The sequence below is a fragment of the Idiotropiscis lumnitzeri genome, chromosome 2 (genome assembly GCF_059441095.1).
Source record: "Idiotropiscis lumnitzeri isolate Australia: NSW breed Sydney's pygmy pipehorse chromosome 2, RoL_Ilum_1.0, whole genome shotgun sequence".
NCBI lineage: Eukaryota > Metazoa > Chordata > Actinopteri > Syngnathiformes > Syngnathidae > Idiotropiscis > Idiotropiscis lumnitzeri.
Window position 1 is genome coordinate 22,185,153 of NC_142392.1, and position 24,180 is coordinate 22,209,332.

Below are 24,180 nucleotides of genomic sequence, written 5' to 3' on the forward strand. Positions count from 1 at the left end.
GACATGACAGTGGTCGGTCTGATCTCGAAAGGTGACGAGGCAGGAGGGAGGAGGTCCAGAGACTAACGGCTTGGTGTGAGGACAACAGACTGCAACTTAACATTTCAAAAACAAAGGAGATCGTCATCGACTTTAGGAGGAATAAGACTGTGCCACACGTCCTCTACATCAGAGGCGAATGTGTGGAGAGGGTCCACACGTTCAAGTTCCTGGGAGTACAGAGCTCCGATGACCTCTCCTGGAAACACAACACCACAGCAGTGGTAAAGAAGGTCCACCAGCGTCTGCACTTCCTGAGGGTCCTCAGGAAATTCAACCTGGACAAGAAGCTGTTGCTGACCTTCGACCACTTGTCCATCGAAAGCCTGCTGACCTACTGTGTCTCCACCTGGTACAGCAGCTGCACTGAGGCGGACAGAGTGAGGCTCCACAGGACAGTCAAAACAGCGCAAAGGATTATTGGCTGCCTTCTCCCCTCGCTGTCGGACATCTACACCGCCCGGTGCCTCAGAAGGGCTCTCAACATCGTCAAAGACAATACCCACCCAAACTCACACCTGTTCGACCTGATGCCCTCTGGCAGGCGCTACAGATGCATCAAATCGAGGACCAATAGACTGAGAAACAGTTACTTTCAGACAGCCATCTCTATTCTGAACTCTCACACGCACACACGAGACCACCCTTACCTTGCAGAACAGCATCGTGATGTGTTTTTTTATATACCCTATTCAGTATTATTTTCCATTGCACTCTCTTATTTATCCAATTTATATATTTGTCTGTATTATTGTTGTATTGCACTGGAGAGGGGAGCTCTCTAATCTCGTTGCACACTTGAGTACAATGACAATAAAGGGATTTCTAATTCTAATTCTAAATAGGGGTCGCACGCATTGCTCCGTATGCGGCAGGCACAAGTCAAGGTAGCACGGTAGAAACAATATAAGACAAAGTCGCCGCCTGACCTTTGACTTGACCAAACCAAATTTGTCTTTTTGTGTCCTGCAGACGTCAGACAAAATGATCTCCGTTCTGTGAAAGAGGAGCCAGATTTGACTCACATCAAAAAGGAGGAGGAGGAGGCGGAGATCAACAAGTCACCAGTGAACGTTGTCCCTATAAAGACTGAAGATGAAAACAAGGATGAGAGTGAGGACAACAGAGGGGCGGAGCCTACAAGCAGCAGCTCAAGTCATCACGTGTCAACAGAAGATGATGAAGACCACTGGGGACCATCACAAGCACATAATGAGGACACATTATCACACGCTCATGATGATGATGATGATGATGATGGGCAAGCCAACGGTGAAAGGGCATGTCACACTGACTCATTCACTTCAAAGCTGTCTTTAAAAGGGCACAGAAAAACACACAGTGGTGAAAAACCTTTTTCCTGCTTGGTTTGTGGCAAAAGCTTCTCTCGAAAGTCTCATTTAGTAAGGCACACAGGAACCCACAGTGGAGAAAAACATTTTTCCTGCTCAGTTTGCGGAAAAGGTTTCTCTCAAAATTCAGGTTTAACATGCCACAAAAGAATACACAGTGGAGAAAAACCTTTTTCCTGCTCAGTTTGTGGCAAGAGTTTCTCTCAAAATTCAGGTTTAACATACCACAAAAGAATACACAGTGGAGAAAAACCTTTTTCCTGCTCCGTTTGTGGCAAGAGTTTCTCTCAAAATTCAGGTTTAACATACCACAAAAGTATACACACTGGAGAAAAACCTTTTTCCTGCTCAGTTTGTGGCAAGAGTTTCTTTCAAAATTCAGGTTTAACATACCACACAAGAATGCACAGTGGAGAAAAACCTTTTTCCTGCTCAGTTTGTGGCAAGAGTTTCTCTCAAAGGTCTCATTTAATAATTCACACAAGAACACACAGTGGTGAAAGATCTTTTTCTTGCTCAGTTTGTGGAAAATGCTTCGCTCGTAAGGAAAATTTAACAAGCCACACAAGAACACACACTGGAGAAAAACAATGTTCCTGCTTGGTTTGTGGTAAAAGCTTTTCTCAAAAATCAAATTTAACAAGTCACACAAGAAAGCACAGTGGTGAAAAACCTTTTTCCTGTTCAGTTTGTGGCAAAAGCTTCTCTCAAAAGTTTGTTTTAACAATCCACACAAGAACGCACAATGGAGAAAAACCTTTTTCCTGCTCAGTTTGTGGCAAGAGTTTCTCTCAAAAGTTTCAATTAAAAATCCACACAAGAAGACACAGTGTTGAAAAATCTTTTTCCTGCTCAGTTTGTGGAAAATGCTTCTCTCAAAATTCAAGTTTAACAAGTCTCACAAGAACACACACTGGAGAAAAACCTTTTTCATGCTCAGTTTGTGGAAAAAGCTTCTCTCAAAAGTCGCATTTAACAAGCCACGCAAGAAAGCACAGTGGAGAAAAACCTTTTCCTGCTCAGTTTGTGGCAAAAGCTTTAATGTAAAGTCATTTTTAACAAATCACACAAGAACACACACTGGAGAAAAACCTTTTTCATGCTCAGTTTGTGGAAAAAGCTTCTCTCAAAAGACACATTTAACAAGCCACGCAAGAACACACAGTGGAGAAAAACCTTTTTCCTGCTCAGTTTGTGGCAAGAGTTTCTCTCGAAGGTCTCATTTAATAATTCACTCAAGAACACACACTGGAGAAAACCATTTTTCTTGCTCAGTTTGTGGCAAAAGCTTTTCTTTTAAGTGGAATTTAAAAACACATACTCGATTACACACTGGAGAAAACCCTTTTTCATGCTCAGTTTGTGGAAAATGCTTCTCTCGAAAGGCAAGTTTAACAGAACACACAAGAAATCACAGTGGAGAACACCCTTTTTCCTGCTCAGTTTGTGGCAAGAGTTGCTCTCGAAAGTCTGATTTAATAAATCACACAAGATCACACACTGGAGAAAAACCATTTTCCTGTTTGGTTTGTGGTAAAAGCTTTTCTCTAAAATCATATTTAACAAGTCACACAAGAACACACAGTGGTGAAAAACCTTTTTCCTGCTCAGTTTGTGGGAAATGCTTCTCTGAAGAGTCACATTTACGATACCACACAAGAACGCACAGTGGAGACAAGCCATTCAGTTGCAGCGTTTGTGCTAAAAAATTCTTTTCTAAAACGGGTGCTGAGAGACACAATTGTGCTGGCGAGAATTGCAGCAATCCTTGGAGCTTAAAAAATGGACAAAAAAAAAACTGAAGGAACTGACTCTTTGTGGTAAGATGTGAATGTGATTTTCAATAAAATATGATAAAATTGAATTTTGCAAAGATCTTTTATTGACACAAAGCCAATGTGATAGGTGCCAGAAGGACCATTGTGTCTGAGTGAGGATGAGTTTTTTTGTGTGTTCACATCAAACATTATAAATAAAATTAATTGCCTTTGCCTAGAACAACATTTGTTAACGTTATGCTTTTCAGTTGTCTTTTTAATCGTACTTAATGGAAAAGGTGTGAGAAGAAGCGGTGCTTATGAAATCGGTGCCTTCCACAATTATCAATAAAATCACTTGTTCCACTTGCTCAACTGGCCTTCATTACGCTGTGTGAAAAGGTGAAAAACTGAACAAGAAGTTGAACGATAAAAAAAACCAGACCGAGAAACGCAAATCGTCTCAGTTTCTCTCAAAGGTTTTGGAATGTCAGGAGTTGGCAACTTGATGGCGACTGGAGTCAGCGCTGGTTTTCTCGCTGTGTTAGGCTGGCTCGTATATGTATGGTCCATTGAACAAAATTCAAACCCTTCAAATATCCCCTCACATACATTTAATATTTCGCTTTCTGAATAAATTTCTGACTAGCTAAAACCACTTTCTAGGTTGAGCTCTATCAAGCGTTTGGGGTCTGTTGCTAAGCAGAATCTCACTTTGGAAAAACTCATTTTGTCAAATCTACCAAATATTTTTTTTCATGCTATATTATATTTGTATACATTGGATTAGTTATATAATGAAATAGGGAAATATTAAAATTGGAAACCACATACAGACTTAATTCAATTAATAACAAATATAGAAACATTTTAGAAATATTGAACTCATTGAGAAGAGTCCTGATCTTGAAATAAATTTTGAATTGTAAAAAATACTAAAAAAATTAATTCAATAACCCGACCCTGGATGAGCGGCAGAAAATGGCTGGATGGATGGAATAATTTAAATTGCATCCAAATTCAAATGAACAAATATGTTAAGAAATATTCAAGTGTGAAATAAAAAGGTTTAAATTGTTGATAATTTTACATAATAAAATAATTTAATAAATATTGTATTATTATAGAAGCAATCTTAAATATGAATTGAAATAAATGAAAAAAAAAAGTCGTGTATTTTTAAATGGCCTAATTTAGATATGGGAAGTAATTCTCTTTATGAAACTATGAAGGGACTGAAGCTCACAGGAGTGACCAGTCTTGGTTCTGAAGTTCCGATGTAACCAGATACTGCCCTGAGAGAAAATAGGCCTGAGCATTGTTTATGGTGGGGGCAATTCTCTCGCCAGGTCAGTGACCTTCCAGGGTATGAGAGTAATTTAAGGTGGTCACGAGTAGACTGGTCGTATCAACGGGGAGACGCACCTGCTCTCCCTCTGGGGGACTTTTGGAGGGAAATCCCAAAGACGAGCGGGATGGGAATGCATATGCAACAAGGGAAAATTAGATATTCATGTCCTATTTGGGCCTTCCCTATAAGAAGGGAATGTCTGAGAGGGGTCTCGCACGTGTGCGGAGCGCACACACGCACACGATTTTGGGGAGACTTCTTTTGACATCAGCATGTGACGAGAATAAAATCTTTCTTCTTTCTTTTGTTCGTTTCCATCACCAATCCAGCCTTGCTCGGCTGCCTCTCCGGAAGGCAGCAAGGACCCACACTTCAAAGACAAAATATACTACATATTGAAAGAAAAACAATACTCAAATATAGAAATAAGTCCAGAATATAATGAATAAACAACAAAGAAATAAATACCTCCTGGAAAATATAATAATTTTCAACATTTGTCAAAGCACAACATTTCGATCAGATTGAGTTCTTTCTTGCACATTCTTAAACAATCGTAATTTTTTTACTGTTAATTTTTAAGTTACTTCAGTGCATTTCACACCTGAACCTTCCTACTTCGTCCTACTTGAATAAATCCCCATTAAAATACCATCATTTATGACACCACGGCTGGACAAATAATAATATAATCTCACGAGAAAACTGCACTCGGGCGAGCACAGTCGAAAAATGCGCCCCATCTTTCAGCCCAGCTTCAGTTTTTATAGGAGTTTTTTTTATGTCAAAGGTAATGTAGGTTGAATCCGTCGTCCTCGCTCCCTCCCACGGCACGGGTCCACGTCCAAGGGATGGTCCTCCCCAGGTTAGTCATCGTCTGGATAAGTTGATTCCCGTCAGGTCTCCAAGACTGGCACGCCAAGGCTGGCCTTCTCCGGCGGGCATTTGCGTGGCCCGGCGGCTCCACTCCGGGAAGAGGCCACGAGCGGGACGCGCTCCCGACTGCCTCAGCTGCGCGTCATTAAGACGCTAATGACTCTCTATTTAAGCAGCCGACACGGACATACCCGCGTCGGATTATTATCCTGCGTTGCTCATGCTCTTGCTCCTGTTCATAGATTGATTGTCTCGTGATTGGATCTCGTTCTGTTGTTCGCGTATTTGTGTTTTGTTTCCTCTCAGCTATTTACGGCTCGCTTTAAGTTCTCGTTCTAATTGGATTTGTCTTCACCCTTTCGTGGTAAGCATTGTGTTTTCGGTTCCTTGCGTTGCAAGCGTTTTCTGTTCCCTCGTTATTTGTTTCCTGGAGTGACTCGGTCACCCAGCGTTTTTCGTTTCGCCTTCCCGGCGGTTGTAACCCTAGGACCCTTGCGGTCCCAAATTCATAGATTCTAACCCAAAGCGATTATTGTGTGTTGCTTGACGGCTTTCAATAAACACCCTGTCAACTCTACCTCCTGTGTCTGCGCTTAAGGGTCCGCTCTCCACCGCTTTCCAGCCGAGGGCCTTGACAGTAATCTTGTCGGTGTGCATGTGTGCCTGTGTATGAGCATGTGCTCTGATCTCCAATTGTTCTGTCTTTCGGAATGTGTTTTTTGCGATAGCGTCTGTGTGAGTCCTCCAGTGCCCAATTTGGTATGTTTGCATCTCTACAGCCAATGTGGAGAATGTGCTTCGTCGTCTTTGTCTATGAAGTGCTGTGAATGTGAATGCAAGTCATGGAAATGCTATGTGTGCAAATTTGTTCTCACTACCCAAAATTTCAATAAAGTTCACACATTTAAACTAAGTACTATAAATTTAGCATATGAGAAAAATATAATAAATCAGAAAACATCAGGACTACAATCCCAGTTATTATTCTTGTGACCAGTGCTTCTAGTTCCATTTGATAAATGCTTTTTGTTTCATCAATGTTTAACATATTCCGTAAATATGAACCTGCTAACTTTAATTATTGACCTTCTGTCCTGTATAAGTGTTTAAAATAATGCCAGCAATCATAATACAATCCTTCAATTACCATTGCAGTCGTCTTATCTTTGCAGTATTTTTATTAATTTCCTTTACCATGGACAGACATTCGGAGTGTTTCCTTACGCTTGTATATGTTGTGGGATGTAAGTGTGTATATATACATGGGGATTGTGTATTTACGTATATACAGTGTATATTTGCATGTTTTTTATGAATGTCTGCTGCTAATGTTATACATTAACGGCGACATTACGCCGCCGCCTCTGTGTGATCTATTTCTTTGCTGCTGTAACACCTCAAATTTCCCCATTGTGGGACTAATAAAGGACATCTTTATCTTTATCTTTAAAAACCTTGTGTTGGTGCTTGCTAATAATTTTCCAAGAGATTAAGATTGGACAAAATGATGAAACAAAAATTTAAAAAGGAAATTCTGTAACGATTAAACATTGAATACTAAATGAATCCTAAAGCAGTTCAATGAATCTTGAAATTAATAGTGAATTATTGTAGTTTAATGAATACTGAAACGAATAATGAAATATTAAAGTACTTAAATAAATACCGAAATTATTTTCTAACACAATAACAGTTAAGTAATAAAAGAGTGACATATTTTAATTTAAAATTTACAACCACATCGCAACTTGTCGAAAAAGCCTGGAAAAAGGCAAAAGTGCAAATATGTTGACATAAAGTATCACTTTATCATGTCAACTGTTAATAATAGGGAAATACATTTGGAATACTATCCAACCAACAACATGGTGTCAGATGTGAAAACAAAACCAGCAACAAAAGTAAAATTCAATACATCTCTCAAGTTCATATTTGGGAACTAAAATGTTTGTTCTCGTGCATACGGTTCAAATCTTACGTTTTTCCAATGTTTAGAAGATAACAATGATTTGCATCGCAAATGGCGACATCTGTCGGTGAGTTGGTGACAGTGCGCCACACAGCCAGCAGCCAATCATATCACAGCGGGGTGTGTCCTGTTCTTCCGCTTTCGTGTCGAACAGGAAATCCTTTCTGTGCGACTTTGAAAAACGACCATACTATGGGCTGATATTTGTGCCACTAGAAACTGAATATTTGAATTGAAGACTGGATATTTGAACTGAAGACTGGATATTTGAATTAAAAACTGAATTTTTGAATTATTAATTATTCAAATATCGACTCTTCAATTCAAATATCCAGTCTTCAATTCAAATATCCAGTCTTCAATTCAAATATTCAGTTTCTAGTGGCACAAATATCAGCCCATATGGACGGGCCTTCGGAAGCTGCGCGCTTGCTAATGACGTCATGCTAAAGCACGTATTTTTCAAATGTTTCTTTGCCTCTGCGTTTGTTTTTACACCTGGCTGTTCGATTTTAATATATATTTTATAGAATATTTTTATTCGGTTGATAAAAAATTAACAAAATAACTAAATTAACGCCATAGTTGCGCGTCGCGTCAGCTCTTACGTCACTTCCGCCTATGCCCCGAGAAGCCGTTTACGTTTCTCCTCCCGAACTTGCAACAATGCTGTGGTTCACTCGGGCTGTAAGATTGTATGAATATAATGTCTGCATATACTAGTAGTGCTTCTCAATTATATCACGCCCGCCCCTACCAAGAAGAAAAAGATTCGCGCCCCCCCTGTGATGAGTGCCTTACGGCAAGGAGGAGGTGGACCCAAAAGGCGAGGAGGCAGGAGGTGGATAGGGTTAAGGGAATTTATTGACAGGGTCACACAAGGACAAACACGTGGCAGGGTGCCAAAATAACAAAAGGGCAAACCAAACGAGACTAAACTGGAACGAGGACAAGGAACAAACACGAGACGGGAACGAACAAGGCGGACAGGGAACGATGACAAAGCATTAACGGGAACAGGGCGTGGTCGTGACAGTCCAAGGTCGCGAGACCCACGGGAAATGCGGCAAGGAGGAACAATGACCCGACACTGCGTTGTCGGTCTGGAGGGTTTAAATAGTCCAAGTCATTAGGGGAGCAGATGGGAAGCAGGTGCGTGGCTGGTGATGACGAGTGCTGAGGGGAAACGCTAACACAGCTGACCAAACAATAACAGAAGCACATGGCAGGAAGAAGGTGACAAAAACAATAACAAAACCCGCATGCACAGGTAAACACTGACAAAAACTCCTGTCATGCCCGACGCGGAACATGACACCCCCACCACCAATTGTTTTTCTGTCTTTGTAGATTGAGATTAGATTTTGTCAATAAAATATCCCTTAACTAAGCTAAATGGATAAGAAATATAATTTTGAGAACTATTATAGTGAGGATCTCGAAACTCAGTACTCTGTTGTGCAAATATTGATGAGATGACAAATATTTATCACATCATGTCATTATCCACACCGCTTATCCTGAACAGGGTCGCGGGACGGTGCTGGGGCCGATTCCAGCTGACTACGGGCGAAAGGCGCACTACACCCTGAACTGGTCGCCAGCCAGTCACAGGGCAGACATAGACACCGTCACTGAGTGGGAACTGCCTGCACACAACTCAGGCGAGTGTACCACTACACCATCAGTGACATGATAAATATTTACTAATACATTTTTTGCCAAAAACTTTATTAACATTAACAAAAACAGTTATTAATACGTACATAATATAGAAAAGACAAAAAGAAGAGCCAGGGGGATTTTAAACAAAAATTCTATAGGGATAACATAAAGCAACAGCTTTAGTATTGTTGGAGTTGAGTCACCGTGGAAATGAGAAGTATTTAGTAAATCAACTTTTAAAAGCCAAACTTACGCCAATGCGTGTTCGGTTTTTGTACTCAAGAAGAAAAGGGTCAAATAAAGACTCAACAACTGATGAGAGTTCCGATATTTAGTTTCTTCCATTTCTGGAGTTCAGGAAATAGTACAAAGACAGATATCTGGGCGGCTTTTTCTTAATCTCACGAGAAACTCCACTCGGGCGAGCACAGTCAAAAAATGCGCACCATCTTTCAGCCCAGCTTCAGTTTTAATAGGAGTTTTTTATGTCAAGTGTTATCCGTTCCTGCTCGGTTTCCTCCTGACCGTGGTCGGGGGGGGGACGCAGGGGAGATTAGTCTCCAAGGCCGGATTTGCCCGGGGATCGTGATCGGCGCACGTCGTCGAAAAGCGGAGTCCTCCCAATCAATAATAACACGCCAGCAGGGAGACAGTGGTGTACCTGTAGCCTCGCTTTATTGTTTTCATGCTCTTCCCTCTTCCATTTTTCACTTCCTCCTTTTCATTCATTCAACACTCCAACAACATCCGCCCCCTCCCTCCTCCACGCATGCGCACCCCACACGTCACGCAAGCTCGTCACCATACTTGCAACACAAGGGTAATGTAGGTTGAATCGGTCGTCCTCGCTCCCTCCCACGGCACGGGTCCACGTCCAAGGGAAGGTCCTCCCCAGGTTAGTCATCGTCTGGATAAGTTGATTCCCGTCTTGTCCCCAAGACTGGCACGCCAAGGCTGGCCTTCTCCGGCGGGCAGTCTCTCCAGCTGCCATTGCTCTGGAATCTTGTCGGTGTGCATGTGTATGTGCACGTGTATATGCAGGTATACGTGTATGTACATGTGTATGTGCGAGTCTATGTGTATGAGCTTGTGTACGTGCGTGTGTATGTGCAAGTGTATGTAAGTGTTTGTGTGTGTGCATGCGTATGTGCATGTGCTCCGATCTCCAATTGTTCTGTCTTTCGGAATGTGTTTTTTTTATAGCGTCTGTGTGAGTCCTCCAGTGCCCAATTTGGTATGTTTGCATCTCTACAGCCAATGTGGAGAATGTGCTTCGTCATATTTGTCCATGAAGTGCTGTGAATGCAAGTCATGGAAATGCTATGTGAATGCTATGTGTGCAAATTTGTTCTCACGACTGAGAATTTCAATAAAGTTCACACATTTAAACTAAGTACTATAAATTTAGCATATGAGAAAAATATAATAAATCAGAAAACATCAGGACTACAATCCCAGTTATTCTTGTGAGCCGTGCTTCTACTTTCATCTGATAAATGCTTTTTGTTTCATCAATGTTTAACATATTCCGTAAATATGAACCTGCTAAATTAAATAATTGACCTTCTGTCCTGTAAGTGTTTAAAATAATGCCAGCAATCATAATACAATCCTTCTGTAAAATATTTGCTTGTAGGACAGATTTTCAGGAGTTGATTAGAACACAATATTGTCCAGGTGAGGAATAATCAAACCAGTTTAGTCCATGTAATCTTTAATTTGGTTAGACATGGATGTGTGTGTATACTGGCCTCACAGAACCTTTCTGCTAACCAGTTAGTTAAACACCTCCACACAATCAGTCACTGACGCCAGGATGGGTTTAGACCTTCTCTTTATATGGCAGGTGTGAAACGGTAACAAATACATCACAACAATAAACAAAATGGCGGCACAGTCGGCAATGCAAATAGTTCACATCCTAATTTGCGATTTACAAACTCTACTAATTAGCATCAATCAATGGTTAAATATTTTAAAAACACTTACAGGGAATGCCGTTTTATGGACTTAAGCATCAGACACAACCTAACGGCTACTTGGCTACGTGTATAACAGACTTTGTGTGAGCAGGAAGCGCTTGTTCTCGCGCTGACTTTTGACACTCTCTTAAAGGGGCAGTGCACCACCAAACTGGGACTTAAAGGGGAATGGCATGCAACAGTCTCTTAACTATAAACAATTGAAAAGATAATAACGGCCAAAACAGATGGTGTAGTGGTACACTCGCCTGAGTTGTGTGCAGGCAGTTCCCACTCAGTGACGGTGTCTATGTCTGCCCTGTGACTGGCTGGCGACCAGTTCAGGGTGTAGTGCGCCTTTCGCCCGTAGTCAGCTGGAATCGGCCCCAGCACCGTCCCGCGACCCTGTTCAGGATAAGCGGTGTGGATAATGACATGATGTGATAAATATTTGTCATCTCATCAATATTTGCACAACAGAGTACTGAGTTTCGAGATCCTCACTATAATAGTTCTCAAAATTATATTTCTTATCCATTTAGCTTAGTTAAGGGATATTTTATTGACAAAATCTAATCTCAATCTACAAAAACAGAAAAAAAATGGTGGTGGGGGGGCGCGAATCTTTTTCCTCTTGGTAGGGGCGGGCGTGAAATAATTGAGAAGCACTGCGAGTATACGCAGACATTATATTCATACAATCTTGCTGCCCGATTGAACCACAGCATTGTTGCAAATTCGGTCGGAGAAACGTAAGCGTCCCACTGCTGGAGCAGCAGCGGCTTCTCCGGGCATAGGGGGGAAGTGACGTCGGAGCTGACTGTGGCGTTATTTTAATTATTTTGTTACATTTTTTTAATCAACCGAATTAAAATATTACATAGAATATATATTAAAAGAGAACATCCAGGTGTAAAAACAAACACGGAGGCAAAGAAATATATTTGAAAAATACGTGCTTAAAGCATGACGTCATTAGCAAGCGCGCAGCTTCCGAAGGACCTCGACCACATCCATCGACCCGTCCACACCGGAACAAAAACACCCACCGCTAAATTCTTCTGATTTAGTGTGCAACTGACTGCAATTTTTCTCAAAGGATGTCCAGTGCTACTCTAAAGGACTACGACATAATTCATTAAGTCTTTGTGTCCCGATAACCTCATCTTCGCGCGTTGATGCTTTTCGGCGTAGTTAGCTTAGCTTGTTAGCTAGCTAGCCGCTAGCGAAAAGATGCACATGACTCAAAGCCAAGCAGAGATCAAGTGCGGATTTTTTGGAATTATCATTTGAAAATGTGTGAAAGAACGACACCCAAGTACAAAGAGGAACTTTGTGGAATAAAAGAAGAGAACGAGCAAAATCTTCAACTGCTGGGCGAAGTTTGCAACCAGCCTCGTGTTTTGCCACTCAAAGCAGGTTTGTATACGTTTTACTCTCATTTGCTTTGTAAACAACGACTTTCTATCGTTAAAAATATGCATCACAACATTAAGTTGTTTGGGGGAAATGCGTTCAAGGTTATTGCCGTTTTATTTTTAAATATTGCCTTTTACTTGCAGGTCTGCTGAGCAATTGTTTATGTCAAATGAAATCAGTGCAGAAAATATATGCCAAAGAATAACCAATAGTGGGGGGTGAACTCCATGTTTTTCCCAGGATAAAATTTACATTTAAAATAACAAAATAACATTTTCTGTTTTTTATATTTTGTTCAAGCAATTCATTTCGGAAGGAATTTCGCCTGACTCTAAAAATGTGCACACTGCGAAAACGTCAATGGCGGTTGATAAATTTTAGTGAATAAAACACAAAATATTAAGTTGTTTTTTTTTGATAAAGTCAAGTACGTATCGGTCTTTTTCATTTTTGAACTTTGTACTGGCTTGGTCGTGTGAGAGTCAATGAACCTCGGGTGGTCCTGCACAGTTTTGTGTACATGTGCGTAATTTCACCTCATCCAAACATTTAAAATACATTGAATGCATCCATCCAGGGTTGCACGGATCTCGATCAGTGAACAAGCGCATGCTGCAAGGAATGCATCTGCATCTTTGTCTTACTATGGTCTCAAAAAGGCTGAAAGTCACAACCCCCTTTTCTACCTACAAGTCCAGGAACATTTAGTTCCTGGTAATAAAGTTCCTGTGGCCCAGGTGGTTTGGATCTCCCCCACAACTCATAGTTCCTGGTAATTTATCCAAATGACAATGATGACGGAACAATGGGAGGTGTTGTGTTACTTTGTTACTCATTACTGACACCCTATGGCTGTTAAGCATCATTGCAGTTAAAAAATAATTCAGTGAACTCTAAAAGAAATATGATGGTGTATCTTAGTTGAATTTGAATTCATATTCCAGAAACGTCTGTGACTATGTCAGGAATGAAATCGGGCATCAGCCGCAAGGTGCTTCCTTTTTAAATACTCGTTTATCACAGTTGTGCTGCGAAAGGGAGGTTTACATCGTAGGACGTAATTCTGTGAAATGCCCCTATGGTCCAGTCCAAGTTGGGGTCCACACATTGCTCCGTATGCGGCAGGCACAAGTCAAGGTAGCACGGTAGAAAATAAGACAAAGTCGTTGCCTGAGCTTTGATATGACCAAACCAAATTTGTCTTTTTGTGTCCTGCAGACGTCAGTGAAAACGATCTCCGTTCTGTGAAAGAGGAGCCAGACTTGACTCACATCAAAAAGGAGAAGGAGGAGGAGGAGATCAACAAGTCACCAGTGAACGTTCTTCCTATAAAGACTGAAGATGAAAACAAGGATGAGAGTGAGGACAACAGATGGGCGGAGCCTACAAGCAGCAGCTCAAGTCATCATGTGACAACAGACGGTGATGAAGACCACTGGGGGCCATCACAAGCACATCATGAGGACACATTATCAGACGCTCATGACAATGATGATGATACTAATGATGATGATGGGCAAGCCAAAGGTGAAAGGGCATGTCACACTGACTCATTAACTCCAAAGCTGTCTTTAAAAGGGCACACAAGAACGCACAGTGGAGAAAAACCTTTTTGCTGCTCAGTTTGTGGCAAAGAATTCTCTCAAAAGGTACATTTAACAAGTCACACAAGAACATACAGTGGTGACAAACCCTTTTCCTGCTCAGTTTGCGGCAGAGGCTTCTCTCAAAACGCAACGTTAACAAAACACACAAGAACGCACACTGGAGAAAAACCTTTTTCTTGCTCAGTTTGTGGCAAAAGCTTTTCTTTTAAGCCAGATTTAAAAACACATACACGATTACACACTGGAGAAAAACCTTTTTCATGCTCAGTTTGTGGCAAGAGTTTCTTTCGAAGGTCTCATTTAATAATTCACGCAAGAACACACAGTGGTGAAAAATCTTTTTCTTGCTCAGTTTGTGGAAAATGCTTCTCTCATAAGGCAAATTTAACAAGCCACACAAGAACACACACTGGAGAAAAACCATTTTCCTGCTTGGTTTGTGGTAAAAGCTTTTCTCGAAAATCAAATTTAACAAGTCACACAAGAAAGCACAGTGGTGAAAAACCTTTTTCCTGCTCAGTTTGTGGCAAAAGCTTCTCTCAAATGTTTGATTTACCAATCCACACAAGAACGCACAGTGGAGAAAACCCTTTTTCTTGCTCGGTTTGTGGCATAAGCTTCTCTCGAAAGTTTTATTTAACGATCCACACAAGAACGCACAATGGAGAAAAACCTTTTTCATGCTCAGTTTGTGGAAAATGCTTCTCTCTAAAGGCAAATTTAACAAAACATACAAGAACACACAGTGGAGAAGAGCCATTCAGTTGCAGCGTTTGTGCTAAAAAATTCTCCACTAAACAGCGTGCTGTGAGACACAATTGTGCTGGTGAGAAAAGCAGCGATCCTTGAAGCTTAAAAAAAAGAAAACAAAAAACTGAAGGAACTGACTCTTTGTGGTAAGATGTAAATTTTGATTTAGAATAAAATATGATATATTGAATTTTGCAAAGCTTTTTTATTGACATTAAGCCAATGTGATCTGTGCCAGAAGAAGCAATGTGTCTGAGTGATGATTTGTTTTGGTGTTTACATCAAACATGTAAATAAAATTAATTGCCTTTGCTTGGAACAACATTTTTTAACATTATGCTTTTCAGTTGTCGTTTTAATCATACCTAATGGAAAAAGTGTGAGAAGAAACTGTGCTTATGAAATCGGTGCCTTCCACAATCATCAATAAAATCACTTGTTCCACTTGCTCAACTGGCCTTCATTACACTGTGTGAAAAGGTGAAAAATAGAACAAGAAGTTGAACAATAAAAAGAACCAGAAAGAGAAACGCAAATAGTCTCAGTTTCTCTCAAAGGTTTTGGTATGTCAGGAGTTGGCAACTTGATAGCGACTGGAGTCAGCGCTGGTTTTCTCGCTGTGTTTGGCTGGCTCGTATATGTATGGTCCATTGAACAAAACTCAAACTCATCAAATATCCCCTCACATACATTTAATATTTCGCTTTCTGAATAAATTTCTGACTGGCTAAATACACTTTCTAGGTTGAGCTCCATCAAGCGTTTGGCGTTTGTTGCTAAGCAGAATCTCACTTCGGAAAAATATACCAAATATTTTTTTTCATGCTTTATTATATTTTTTATAGATTGGATTATTTATATAGTGAAATAGGAAAATATTAAAATGTAAAATTGGAAATCACATACAGACTTAATTCAATTAATAACAAATATAGAAACATTTTATAAATATTGAACTCATTGAGAAGAGTCCTGATCTTGAAATAAATATTGAATTATAAAAAATACTTAAAAATTAATTCAATAACCCGACCCTGGATGAGTGGCAGAAAATGGCTGAATGGATGGAATAATTTAAATTGCACACATATTCAAAAGAACAAATATGTTAAGAAATTTTCAAGTGTGAAATAAAAAGGTTTAAATTGTTGAGAATTTTACATATTAAAATAATTGAATAAATATTGTATTATTACATAAGCAAACTTAAATATATATTAAAAAGTAGTGTATTTTTAAATGGCCTAATATAGATATGGGAAGTAATTCTCTTTATGAAACTATGAAGGGACTGGAGCTCACAGAAGTGACCAGTCTTGGTTCTGAAGTTCCGATGTAACCAGATACTGCCCTGAGAGAAAATAGGCCTGAGCATTGTTTATGGTGGGGGCAATTCTCTCGCCAGGTCAGTGACCTTCCAGAGTATGAGAGTAATTTAAGGTGGTCACGAGTAGACTGGTCGTATCAAAGGGGAGACGCATCTGCTCTCCCTCTGGGGGACTTTTGGAGGGAAATCCCAAAGATTAGCGGGATGGGAATGCATATGCAACAAGGGAAAATTAGATATTCATGTCCTATTTGGGCATTCCCTGTAAGAAGGGAATGTCTGAGAGGGGGCTCGCACGCGTGCGGAGCGCACACACGCACACGTTTTTGGGGAGACTTCTTTTGACATCAGCATGTGACGAGAATAAAATCTTTCTTCTTTCTTTCGTTCTTTTCCATCACCAATCCAGCCTTGCTCGGCTGCCTCTCCGGAAGGCAGCAAGGACCCACACTTCAAAGACAAAATATACGACATATTGAAAGAAAAATAATACTCAAATATTGAAATAAGTATAGAATTGAATGAATAAACAACAAAGAAATAAATACCTCCTGGAAAATATCATTATTTGCAACATTTGTCAACATTTTTCTTTCTTGCACATTATTAAACAGTCGTAATTTTTTTTTTTTTTTACTTTTACTTTTTAAGTTACTTCAGTGCATTTCACACCTGTGCCTTCAGTGAAGTCCTACTTTGTCCTACTTGAGTAAATCCCCATCAAAATATCATCATTTATGACACCACGGCTGGACAAATAATATACAGAAACACACTTATGCACCACTGAGTGAGTGTTGGACGATATAGCTTCTCTTGAAAGGTCCGACTTGAAAATGTCCTTGCAAGTGTATCTGCAATAAAAAATCACACTTTTCCCTCCTTCGGCCATTGTGGTTTAAAAAAAGAAAGAATATATTTCTGATTTTTGAACGGTCGCCAGTTACGACTTTTTGGTGTGTTGGTTCGGCATAGCGCCGCACTGCCCCGCAGTATTGGAACTCACTGGAGTTGCATCTTCATTTGAAGTTTGAAAAACACAACAAAAACCTACGATATTTCGTCCGAAAATTGACAGCCGGAAGTTTTCTTACCTTCTGCGCATGTTTACAAGTGGCGACGAGTTCGTTCAAATCCGAACATTTCGGATTCTGACATGACTAAAGTAGCTCGCATATTTTTAAGTAGACAATTCAGTTGCGAGTAAGGAAGGGAGTAATATTTGATTATTGGCTGTTAATTCATTAGCTCCATGATGTGACCTGACATAGTGTCAGTGACTGTGTTCTGTTTATGCTATGAAAACAAGACTATGTAATTGTAATTCTGTTGTAATTCTTTCGAGGCACTGTCCGACAAAAAAAATTCATGCAATTTGTAATTAGACACTTTGTCATCCAAAAAGTCACTCAGGCCAAGGTAATTTAATCTTTGGGCAAGAGAAAAAAAATTGTCACTTGCCCAAGTTGGGCAAGTAATTTGGCCACTCGGGCAACGCAAATTTTAGTGGCACTTGCCCTATGGGCTAGCAGTTTTTAAAGTTAACTTCGAAGCCTACGAGTGAACCACAGCATTGTTGCAAGTTCGGTCGGAGAAACGTAAACTCCCACTGCAGTTGCAGCAGCGGATTCTCCGGGCAAAGGCGGAAGTGACGTAAGAGCTGACTCCCCAATGTGGCGTTAATTTATTTTTTTTATCAACCGAATTCAAATATTATATAAAATATATATTAAAATAGAACAGCAAGGTGTAAAAACAGACACAGAGGCAAAGAAATATATTTGAAAAATACGTGTCTGAAGCATGACGTCATTAGCAAGCGCGCAGCTTCCGAAGGACCTCGACCACATCCACCGACCCGTCCACACCGGAACAAAAACACCCACCGCTAAATTCTTCTGATTTAGTGTAGAACTGACTGTAATTTTTTTACAGGATGTCCAGTGCTCATCTAAAGGACGTCGACATAATTCATTAAGTCTTTGTGTCCCGATAACCTCATCTTCGCGCGTTGATGCTTTTTGGCGTAGTTAGCTTGGCTTGTTAGCTTGCTAGCCGCTAACGAAAAGAGGCACATGACTCATCGCCAAGCAGAGATCAAGTGTGGATTTTTTGGAATTATCATTTGAAAATGTGTGCAAGAACGACACCCAAGTACAAAGAGGAACTTTGTGGAATAAAAGAAGAGAACGACCAACATCTTCAACTGCTGGGAGAAGTTTGCAACCAGCCTCGTGTTGTGCCACACAAAGCAGGTTTGTACACGTTTTACTCTCATTTGATTTGTAAAGAACGACTTTCTATCGTTCGAAATATGCATCACAACATTAAGTTATTTGGGGAAATGCGTTCAAGGTTATTGCCGTTTTATTTTTATTTTTTGCTTTTAACTTGCCGGTCTGCTGAACATTTGTTGATGCCAAATTAAATCAGTGCAGGAAATAAATGCCAAAGAAAAACCATTAGTGGGGGTAAACTCCATGTTTTTTTCCAGTATAAAATGTTAACTGATTATTTAACATTTGACATATGACAATGTCAAAGTGTTCATGTTTTTCCATTCTTTATGAGTTTGCATTTACAATTTGCTTTGCTGTGCTTCAATAAAACGCCGCACAGGAGCGGGAAAGCTTTTCTCTTTGGCGGACTGCTCCTCGCAAGTGACAAAGACAATCTTGGCTGGGTGATTCATTTATCAAGGCTTGTCTCGTTTTTGACAAAAACTCTGACATATCTTGTTCAAGCAATTCCTTATGGAATGATTGAACCTGACTCTAAAAACTGTGCACACTGTGGCAAAAAGATCAATGGCGTTGATGAATTTTAGTGGCTATAACACAATGGATTAAGTTTTTGAAAAAATCAAGTATGTATTGGTCTTATTTATTTATGAAATTTTTACTGGCTCGGCCAATGAACCTCGGGTGGTCCTGCACAGTTTTGTGCACGTGTGCGTAGTTTCACCCCATCCAAACATTTAAAATACATTTAATGCATCCATCCAGGGTTGCAAGGTTCTCATCGGTGAAAAAGCGCATGCTGCAAGGAATGCATCTGCATCTTTGGCTTACTATGGGCTTAAAAAGGCTGAAACTCACAACCCCCTTTTCCACCAACAAGTCCAGGAACATTTAGTTCCTGGTCATAAAGTTCCTGTGGCCCAGGTGGTTTGCATCTCCCCCGCAACTCAAAGTTCTTGATAATTTATGCAAATGGCAATTATGATGTATCAGAGGGAGGTCTTGTGTTACTTTGTTACTCATTACTGACACCCTATGGCTGTTAAGCATCATTGCAGTTACAAAATAATTCAGTGAACTCTAATAATATTATGGTGTATCTTAGTCTAATTTTAATACATATTGGATAACTTTAAAATACACCTTATTCATATATGTCAGAGTGAAAGTGTTGTTGCTTAATTTATTCGTAGGGATTTTGATTCTTCACACGTAATTTTGTTTTCAAATTTATTTAGAAACAGAAATTTTATAAAAAAAATTAAAAAGGGGAATGTTGGAATGTACTAGAAACAATATAAGACAAAGTCGCCGCATGAGGTTTGACTTGACCAAACCAAATTTGTCTTTTTGTGTCCTCCAGACGTCAGTGCAAACGATCTCCGTTCTGTGAAAGAGGAGCCAGACTTGACTCACATCAAAAAGGAGGAAGAGGAGGAGGAGATCAACAAGTCACCAGTGAATGTTGTCCCTACAAAGAGTGAAGATGAAAACAAGGATGAGAGTGAGGACAAGAGAGGGGCGGAGCCTCCAAGTAGCAGTTCAAGTCATTACGTGACAACAGAAGGTGATGAAGACCACTGGGGGCCATCACAAGCACATAATGAGGACACATTATCAGATGCTCATGACGATGATGATGATACTAATGATGATGATAATGGGCAAGCTAAAGGTGAAAGGGCACGTCACACTGACTCATTAACTTTGTGTTTAAAAGGGCACAAAAAACACACAGTGGTGAAAACCCTTTTTCTTGCTCAGTTTGTGGCAGAAGCTTCTTTGATAAATCAACTTTAACAAACCATAGAAGAACACACAGTGGTGAAAAACCTTTTTCCTGCTCAGTTTGTGGAAAAGGTTTCTCTCAAAAGTCTCATTTGGTAAGGCACATGAGAACACACAGTGGTGAAAAATCTTTTTCATGCTTAGTTTGTGGAAAATGTTTCTCTCAAAAGGCGAATTTAACAAGCCACACAAGAACACACAGTGGAGACAAGCCATTCAGTTGCAGCGGTTGTGCTAAAACATTCGCCACTAAACAGCAAGCTGAGAGACACAATTGTGCTGGTGACAATAGCAGCGATCCTTGAAGCTTAAAAAAAGACAAAAAAACTGAAGGAACTGACTCTTTGTGGAAAGATGATGTTGGAGTTCAGTCACCATGGAAATGAGAAGTAGTTTCGTAAATCCACCTTTAAAAGCCAAACTTACGCCAATGCGTGTTCGTTTTTTTGTGCTCAAGAAGAAAAGGGTCAAATAAAGACTCAACAACAACTGATTAGAGTTCCGATATTTAGTTTCTTCAATTTCTGGAGTTCAGGAAATAGTACAAAGACAGATATCTGGGCGGCTTTTTCTGAATCTCACGAGAAACTGCACTCGGGCGAGCACAGTCGAAAAATGCGCGCCATCTTTCATCCCAGCTTCAGTTTTTATAGGAGTTTTTTATGTCAAGGGTAATGTAGGTTGAATCGGTCGTCCTCGCTCCCTCCCACGGCACGGGTCCACGTCCAAGGGAAGGTCCTCCCCAGGTTAGTCATCGTCTGGATAAGTTGATTCCCGTCTGGTTCCTAAGACTGGCACGCGAAGGCAGGACTTCTCCGGCGGGCAGTCCCCCCGTCTCTCTCTCCGCTGGCATTCTTTTGTAATCTTGTCGGTGTGTGCGCGTGTATGTGCAGGTGTATGTATTTGTCTGTGTGTGTGTATGCGTATGTGCATGTGCTCCGATCTCCAATTGTTCTGTCTTTCGGAATGTGTTTTTTGCGATAGCGTCTGTGTGAGTCCTCCAGTGCCCAATTTGGTCTGTTTGCATCTTCTACAGCCAATGTGGAGAATGTGCTTCATCGTATTTGTCCATGAAGTGCTGTGAATGCAGCTCATGGAAATGCTATGTGCGCAAATCTATTCTCACTACTGAGAATTTCAATAAAGTTCACACATTTCAACTAAGTACTATAAAGAGAATAATATAATAAATCAGTAAACATCAGGACTACAATCCCAGTCATTCTTGTGACCCATGCTTCGAGTTTCATTTGATAAATGCTTCTTGTTTCATCAATGTTTAACATATTCCGTAAATATGAACCTGCTAACTTTAATTATCGACATACTGTCCCGTATGTGTTTAAAATAATGCCAGTAATCGTAATACAATCCTTCAATGAAAATGTGATTTTGAAGAAAATATGAGAAATTGAATTTTTCAAAGCTTTTTTATTGACATTAAGACAATGTGATCAGTGCCAGAAGAAGCAATGTGTCTGAGTGATGATTTGTTTTGGTGTTTACATCAAACATGTAAATAAAATGTATTGCCTTTGCCTGGAATAACATTTTTTAACGTTATGCTTTTCAGTTGTCGTTTTAATCATACTCAACTGGCCTTCATTGCGCTGTGAAAGGTGACAAACTGAACTAGAAGTTGAACTAGAAAAAGAACCAGAAAGAGAAACACAAATCGTCTCGGTTTCTCTCAAAGGTTTTGGAATGTCAGGAGTTGGCAATCTGATGGCGACTGGAGTCAACGTTTATTTGTCACCACGGAGATGATCCCCATCACGCAGTTCGTTGCTGCGGCTGTCTGAATTGGAAAGGTGAATTACCGTAGTTTAATGAATACTGAAAGCAAGAATGAAATATTTAAGTAATTAAATAAACACTGAAATAATTTTTAACACTCTAACATTTCAATAAAATAGTGAAAAATTTAAAATTCGCAACCATATACAGACCGACTGGTTAGCACGATGGCCTCACAGTGAGAGACATCATCGGGCGCGGGTTCGATCCCGGCTCCGGCCATCCTGTGTGGAGTTTGCATGTCCTCCCCGTGCTTGCGTGGGTTTCCTCCGGGTACTCCGGTTTCCTCCCACATTCCAAAAAGATGCATGGTAGGCCGATTGAACACTCTAAATTGCTCCTATGAGTGTGAGCGCGGATGGTTGTTCGTGTCTGTGTGCCCTGCAATTGGCTGGCAACCAGTTCAGGGTGTCCCCTGCCTACTGCCCGAAGATAGCTGGGAAAGGCTCCAGCACCCCCCGCGACCCGAGTGAGGAGAAGCGGTATAGATAATGGATGGATGGATACAGAGTTAATTAAATTCATAATAAAAATAGAATTATTTACTAAATATTGGACAAATTGAAGGGTCCAAATTTTGAAAGATAAAAAATAATAAATGAATTTTTAAGTATGAATTAATTCAATAAATAATTAAAATAATTCCACACATATTTAAATTGACAAATATTCAAGATTGAAATAAAAAGTATTTAAAAATATTAATAGAATTTTTACATTTTGAAATGTTTTAATACATATTGGAGTAATACATAAGCAAGCTAAAATAATTACATGAAAATCGATTTAAATACTGAAAGAGGTAAAAAAACGTGAAAGAAAAAAAAACTTAAATATTGAAGTGAGTATACAATTAAATGAATAAACAACAAACACCTCATGGAAAATATAATGTATCAACATTTGTCAAACCACAATGTGAAATTTTGATCTGAAAGATTTCTTTCTTGCATATTCTTAAAGAATCTTCATTATTGTTTTTCTTTTACTTTTTTAGTGACTTAACAGCTCAATCCATGTGAAATGTCCCCTTGTGTGAAAGAAAACATCACATCCAAAAAATAAAGAGCAACCTATTGTTTTTTCGGACAATCAAGGCACCATAGCACTGTCGAAAAAGCCTGTAAAAAGGCAAAGGTGCAAACTTGACAAAGTATCACTTTATCACATCAACTGTTAATAATGGGAAAATAGATTTGGGATTGTCACTGATGGTGTAGTGGTACATTCGCCTGATTTGTGTGCGGGTATCGTGGGTTCGGTTCTCACTCAGTGACAGTGTCTATGTCTGCCTTGTTCCTGGCTGGCGACCAGTTCAGGGAGTTGTGCACCCTTCGCCCATAGACAGCTGGGATAGGCTCCTGTGATCCTTTACAGCAGGGATGGGAAAACATTTTGATTGGCGGGCCACAATGGGTTCTAAAATTTGACAGACGGGCCGGACCAGGAGCAGATGGATAAAGTGTTTTGGTACCCTCACGTCATCTGAGAAAAAAAATACATTTAATTTTAAATGAAAGTGGAAAAAAAGCATTAAAACAGTATATGTCTTTGAACAACCACAGTATTTAGAAAATAAAACATGAACAAGGTTTATTCATTTAATTTTTTTAAAGTTCGGCAGGCCGGATTAAAACATTTAACAGGCCGCATGTGGCCCCCGGACCGTGGTTTGCCCACCACTGCTTTCCAGGATAATCGGTAAGAAATACTGTCCAACCAACAACATGGTGGCAGATGTGTTAACAAAATCAGAAATGTTTGTTAATGTTAATAAAGTTTTTTTTTTAAACGTATTCGTAAATATGTATCATGTCACTGATGCTGTAGTGGTACACTCGCCTGAGTTGTGTGCAGGCAGCGTGGGTTCAGTTCCCACTCAGTGACGGTGTCTAAGTCTGCCCTGAGACTGGCTGGCGACCAGTTCAGGGTTTGGTGCGCCTTTCGCCCGAAGTCAGCTGGGAAAGGCCCCAGCACCCTCCCGCGACCCTGTTCAGGATAAGCGGTGTGGATCATGACATGACATGACAAATATTTGTCCTCTCATCAATATTTGCACAACAGAGTACTGAGTTTCTAGATCATCACTATAATAGTTCTCAAAATTATATTTGTTATCAATTTAGGTTAGTTCAGAGATATTTTATTGACAACTTAACATCAATATACAAAGACAGAAAAAAATGGTGGTGGGGGGCGCGAATCTTTTTCTTCTTGGGAGGGGCGGGCGTGAAATAATTGAGAGCAACTGCGAGTATATGCAGACATTATATCCATACAAT

The 24,180-nt window shown here is 40.0% G+C and overlaps 1 protein-coding gene and 1 pseudogene across 1 annotated transcript; both read left to right on the forward strand.

Moving 5' to 3' along the window:
* Positions 1 to 1,296: 1,296 nt before the first annotated feature.
* On the forward strand, positions 1,297 to 6,010 carry LOC148341986 (uncharacterized; annotated as a pseudogene).
* Positions 6,011 to 11,978: 5,968 nt separating this feature from the next.
* LOC148341987 (uncharacterized) lies at positions 11,979 to 14,884 on the forward strand. Its single transcript, XM_088288789.1, has 2 exons — positions 11,979 to 12,389; positions 13,608 to 14,884. Exons 1-2 carry the CDS (start codon positions 12,266 to 12,268, stop codon positions 14,843 to 14,845), a joined length of 1,362 nt encoding a protein of 453 aa, XP_088144915.1. The 5' UTR covers positions 11,979 to 12,265; the 3' UTR covers positions 14,846 to 14,884.
* Positions 14,885 to 24,180: the final 9,296 nt, after the last annotated feature.

What these genes read in the sequence shown, in the direction of transcription:
- LOC148341987 (XM_088288789.1), top strand. Translation starts at nt 12,266, where the DNA reads ATGTGTGAAAGAACGACACCCAAGTACAAAGAGGAACTTTGTGGAATA. An exon ending in TGTTTTGCCACTCAAAGCAG is followed by an intron (nt 12,390 to 13,607) that starts GTTTGTATACGT and finishes TGTGTCCTGCAG; the next exon opens with ACGTCAGTGAAAACGATCTC.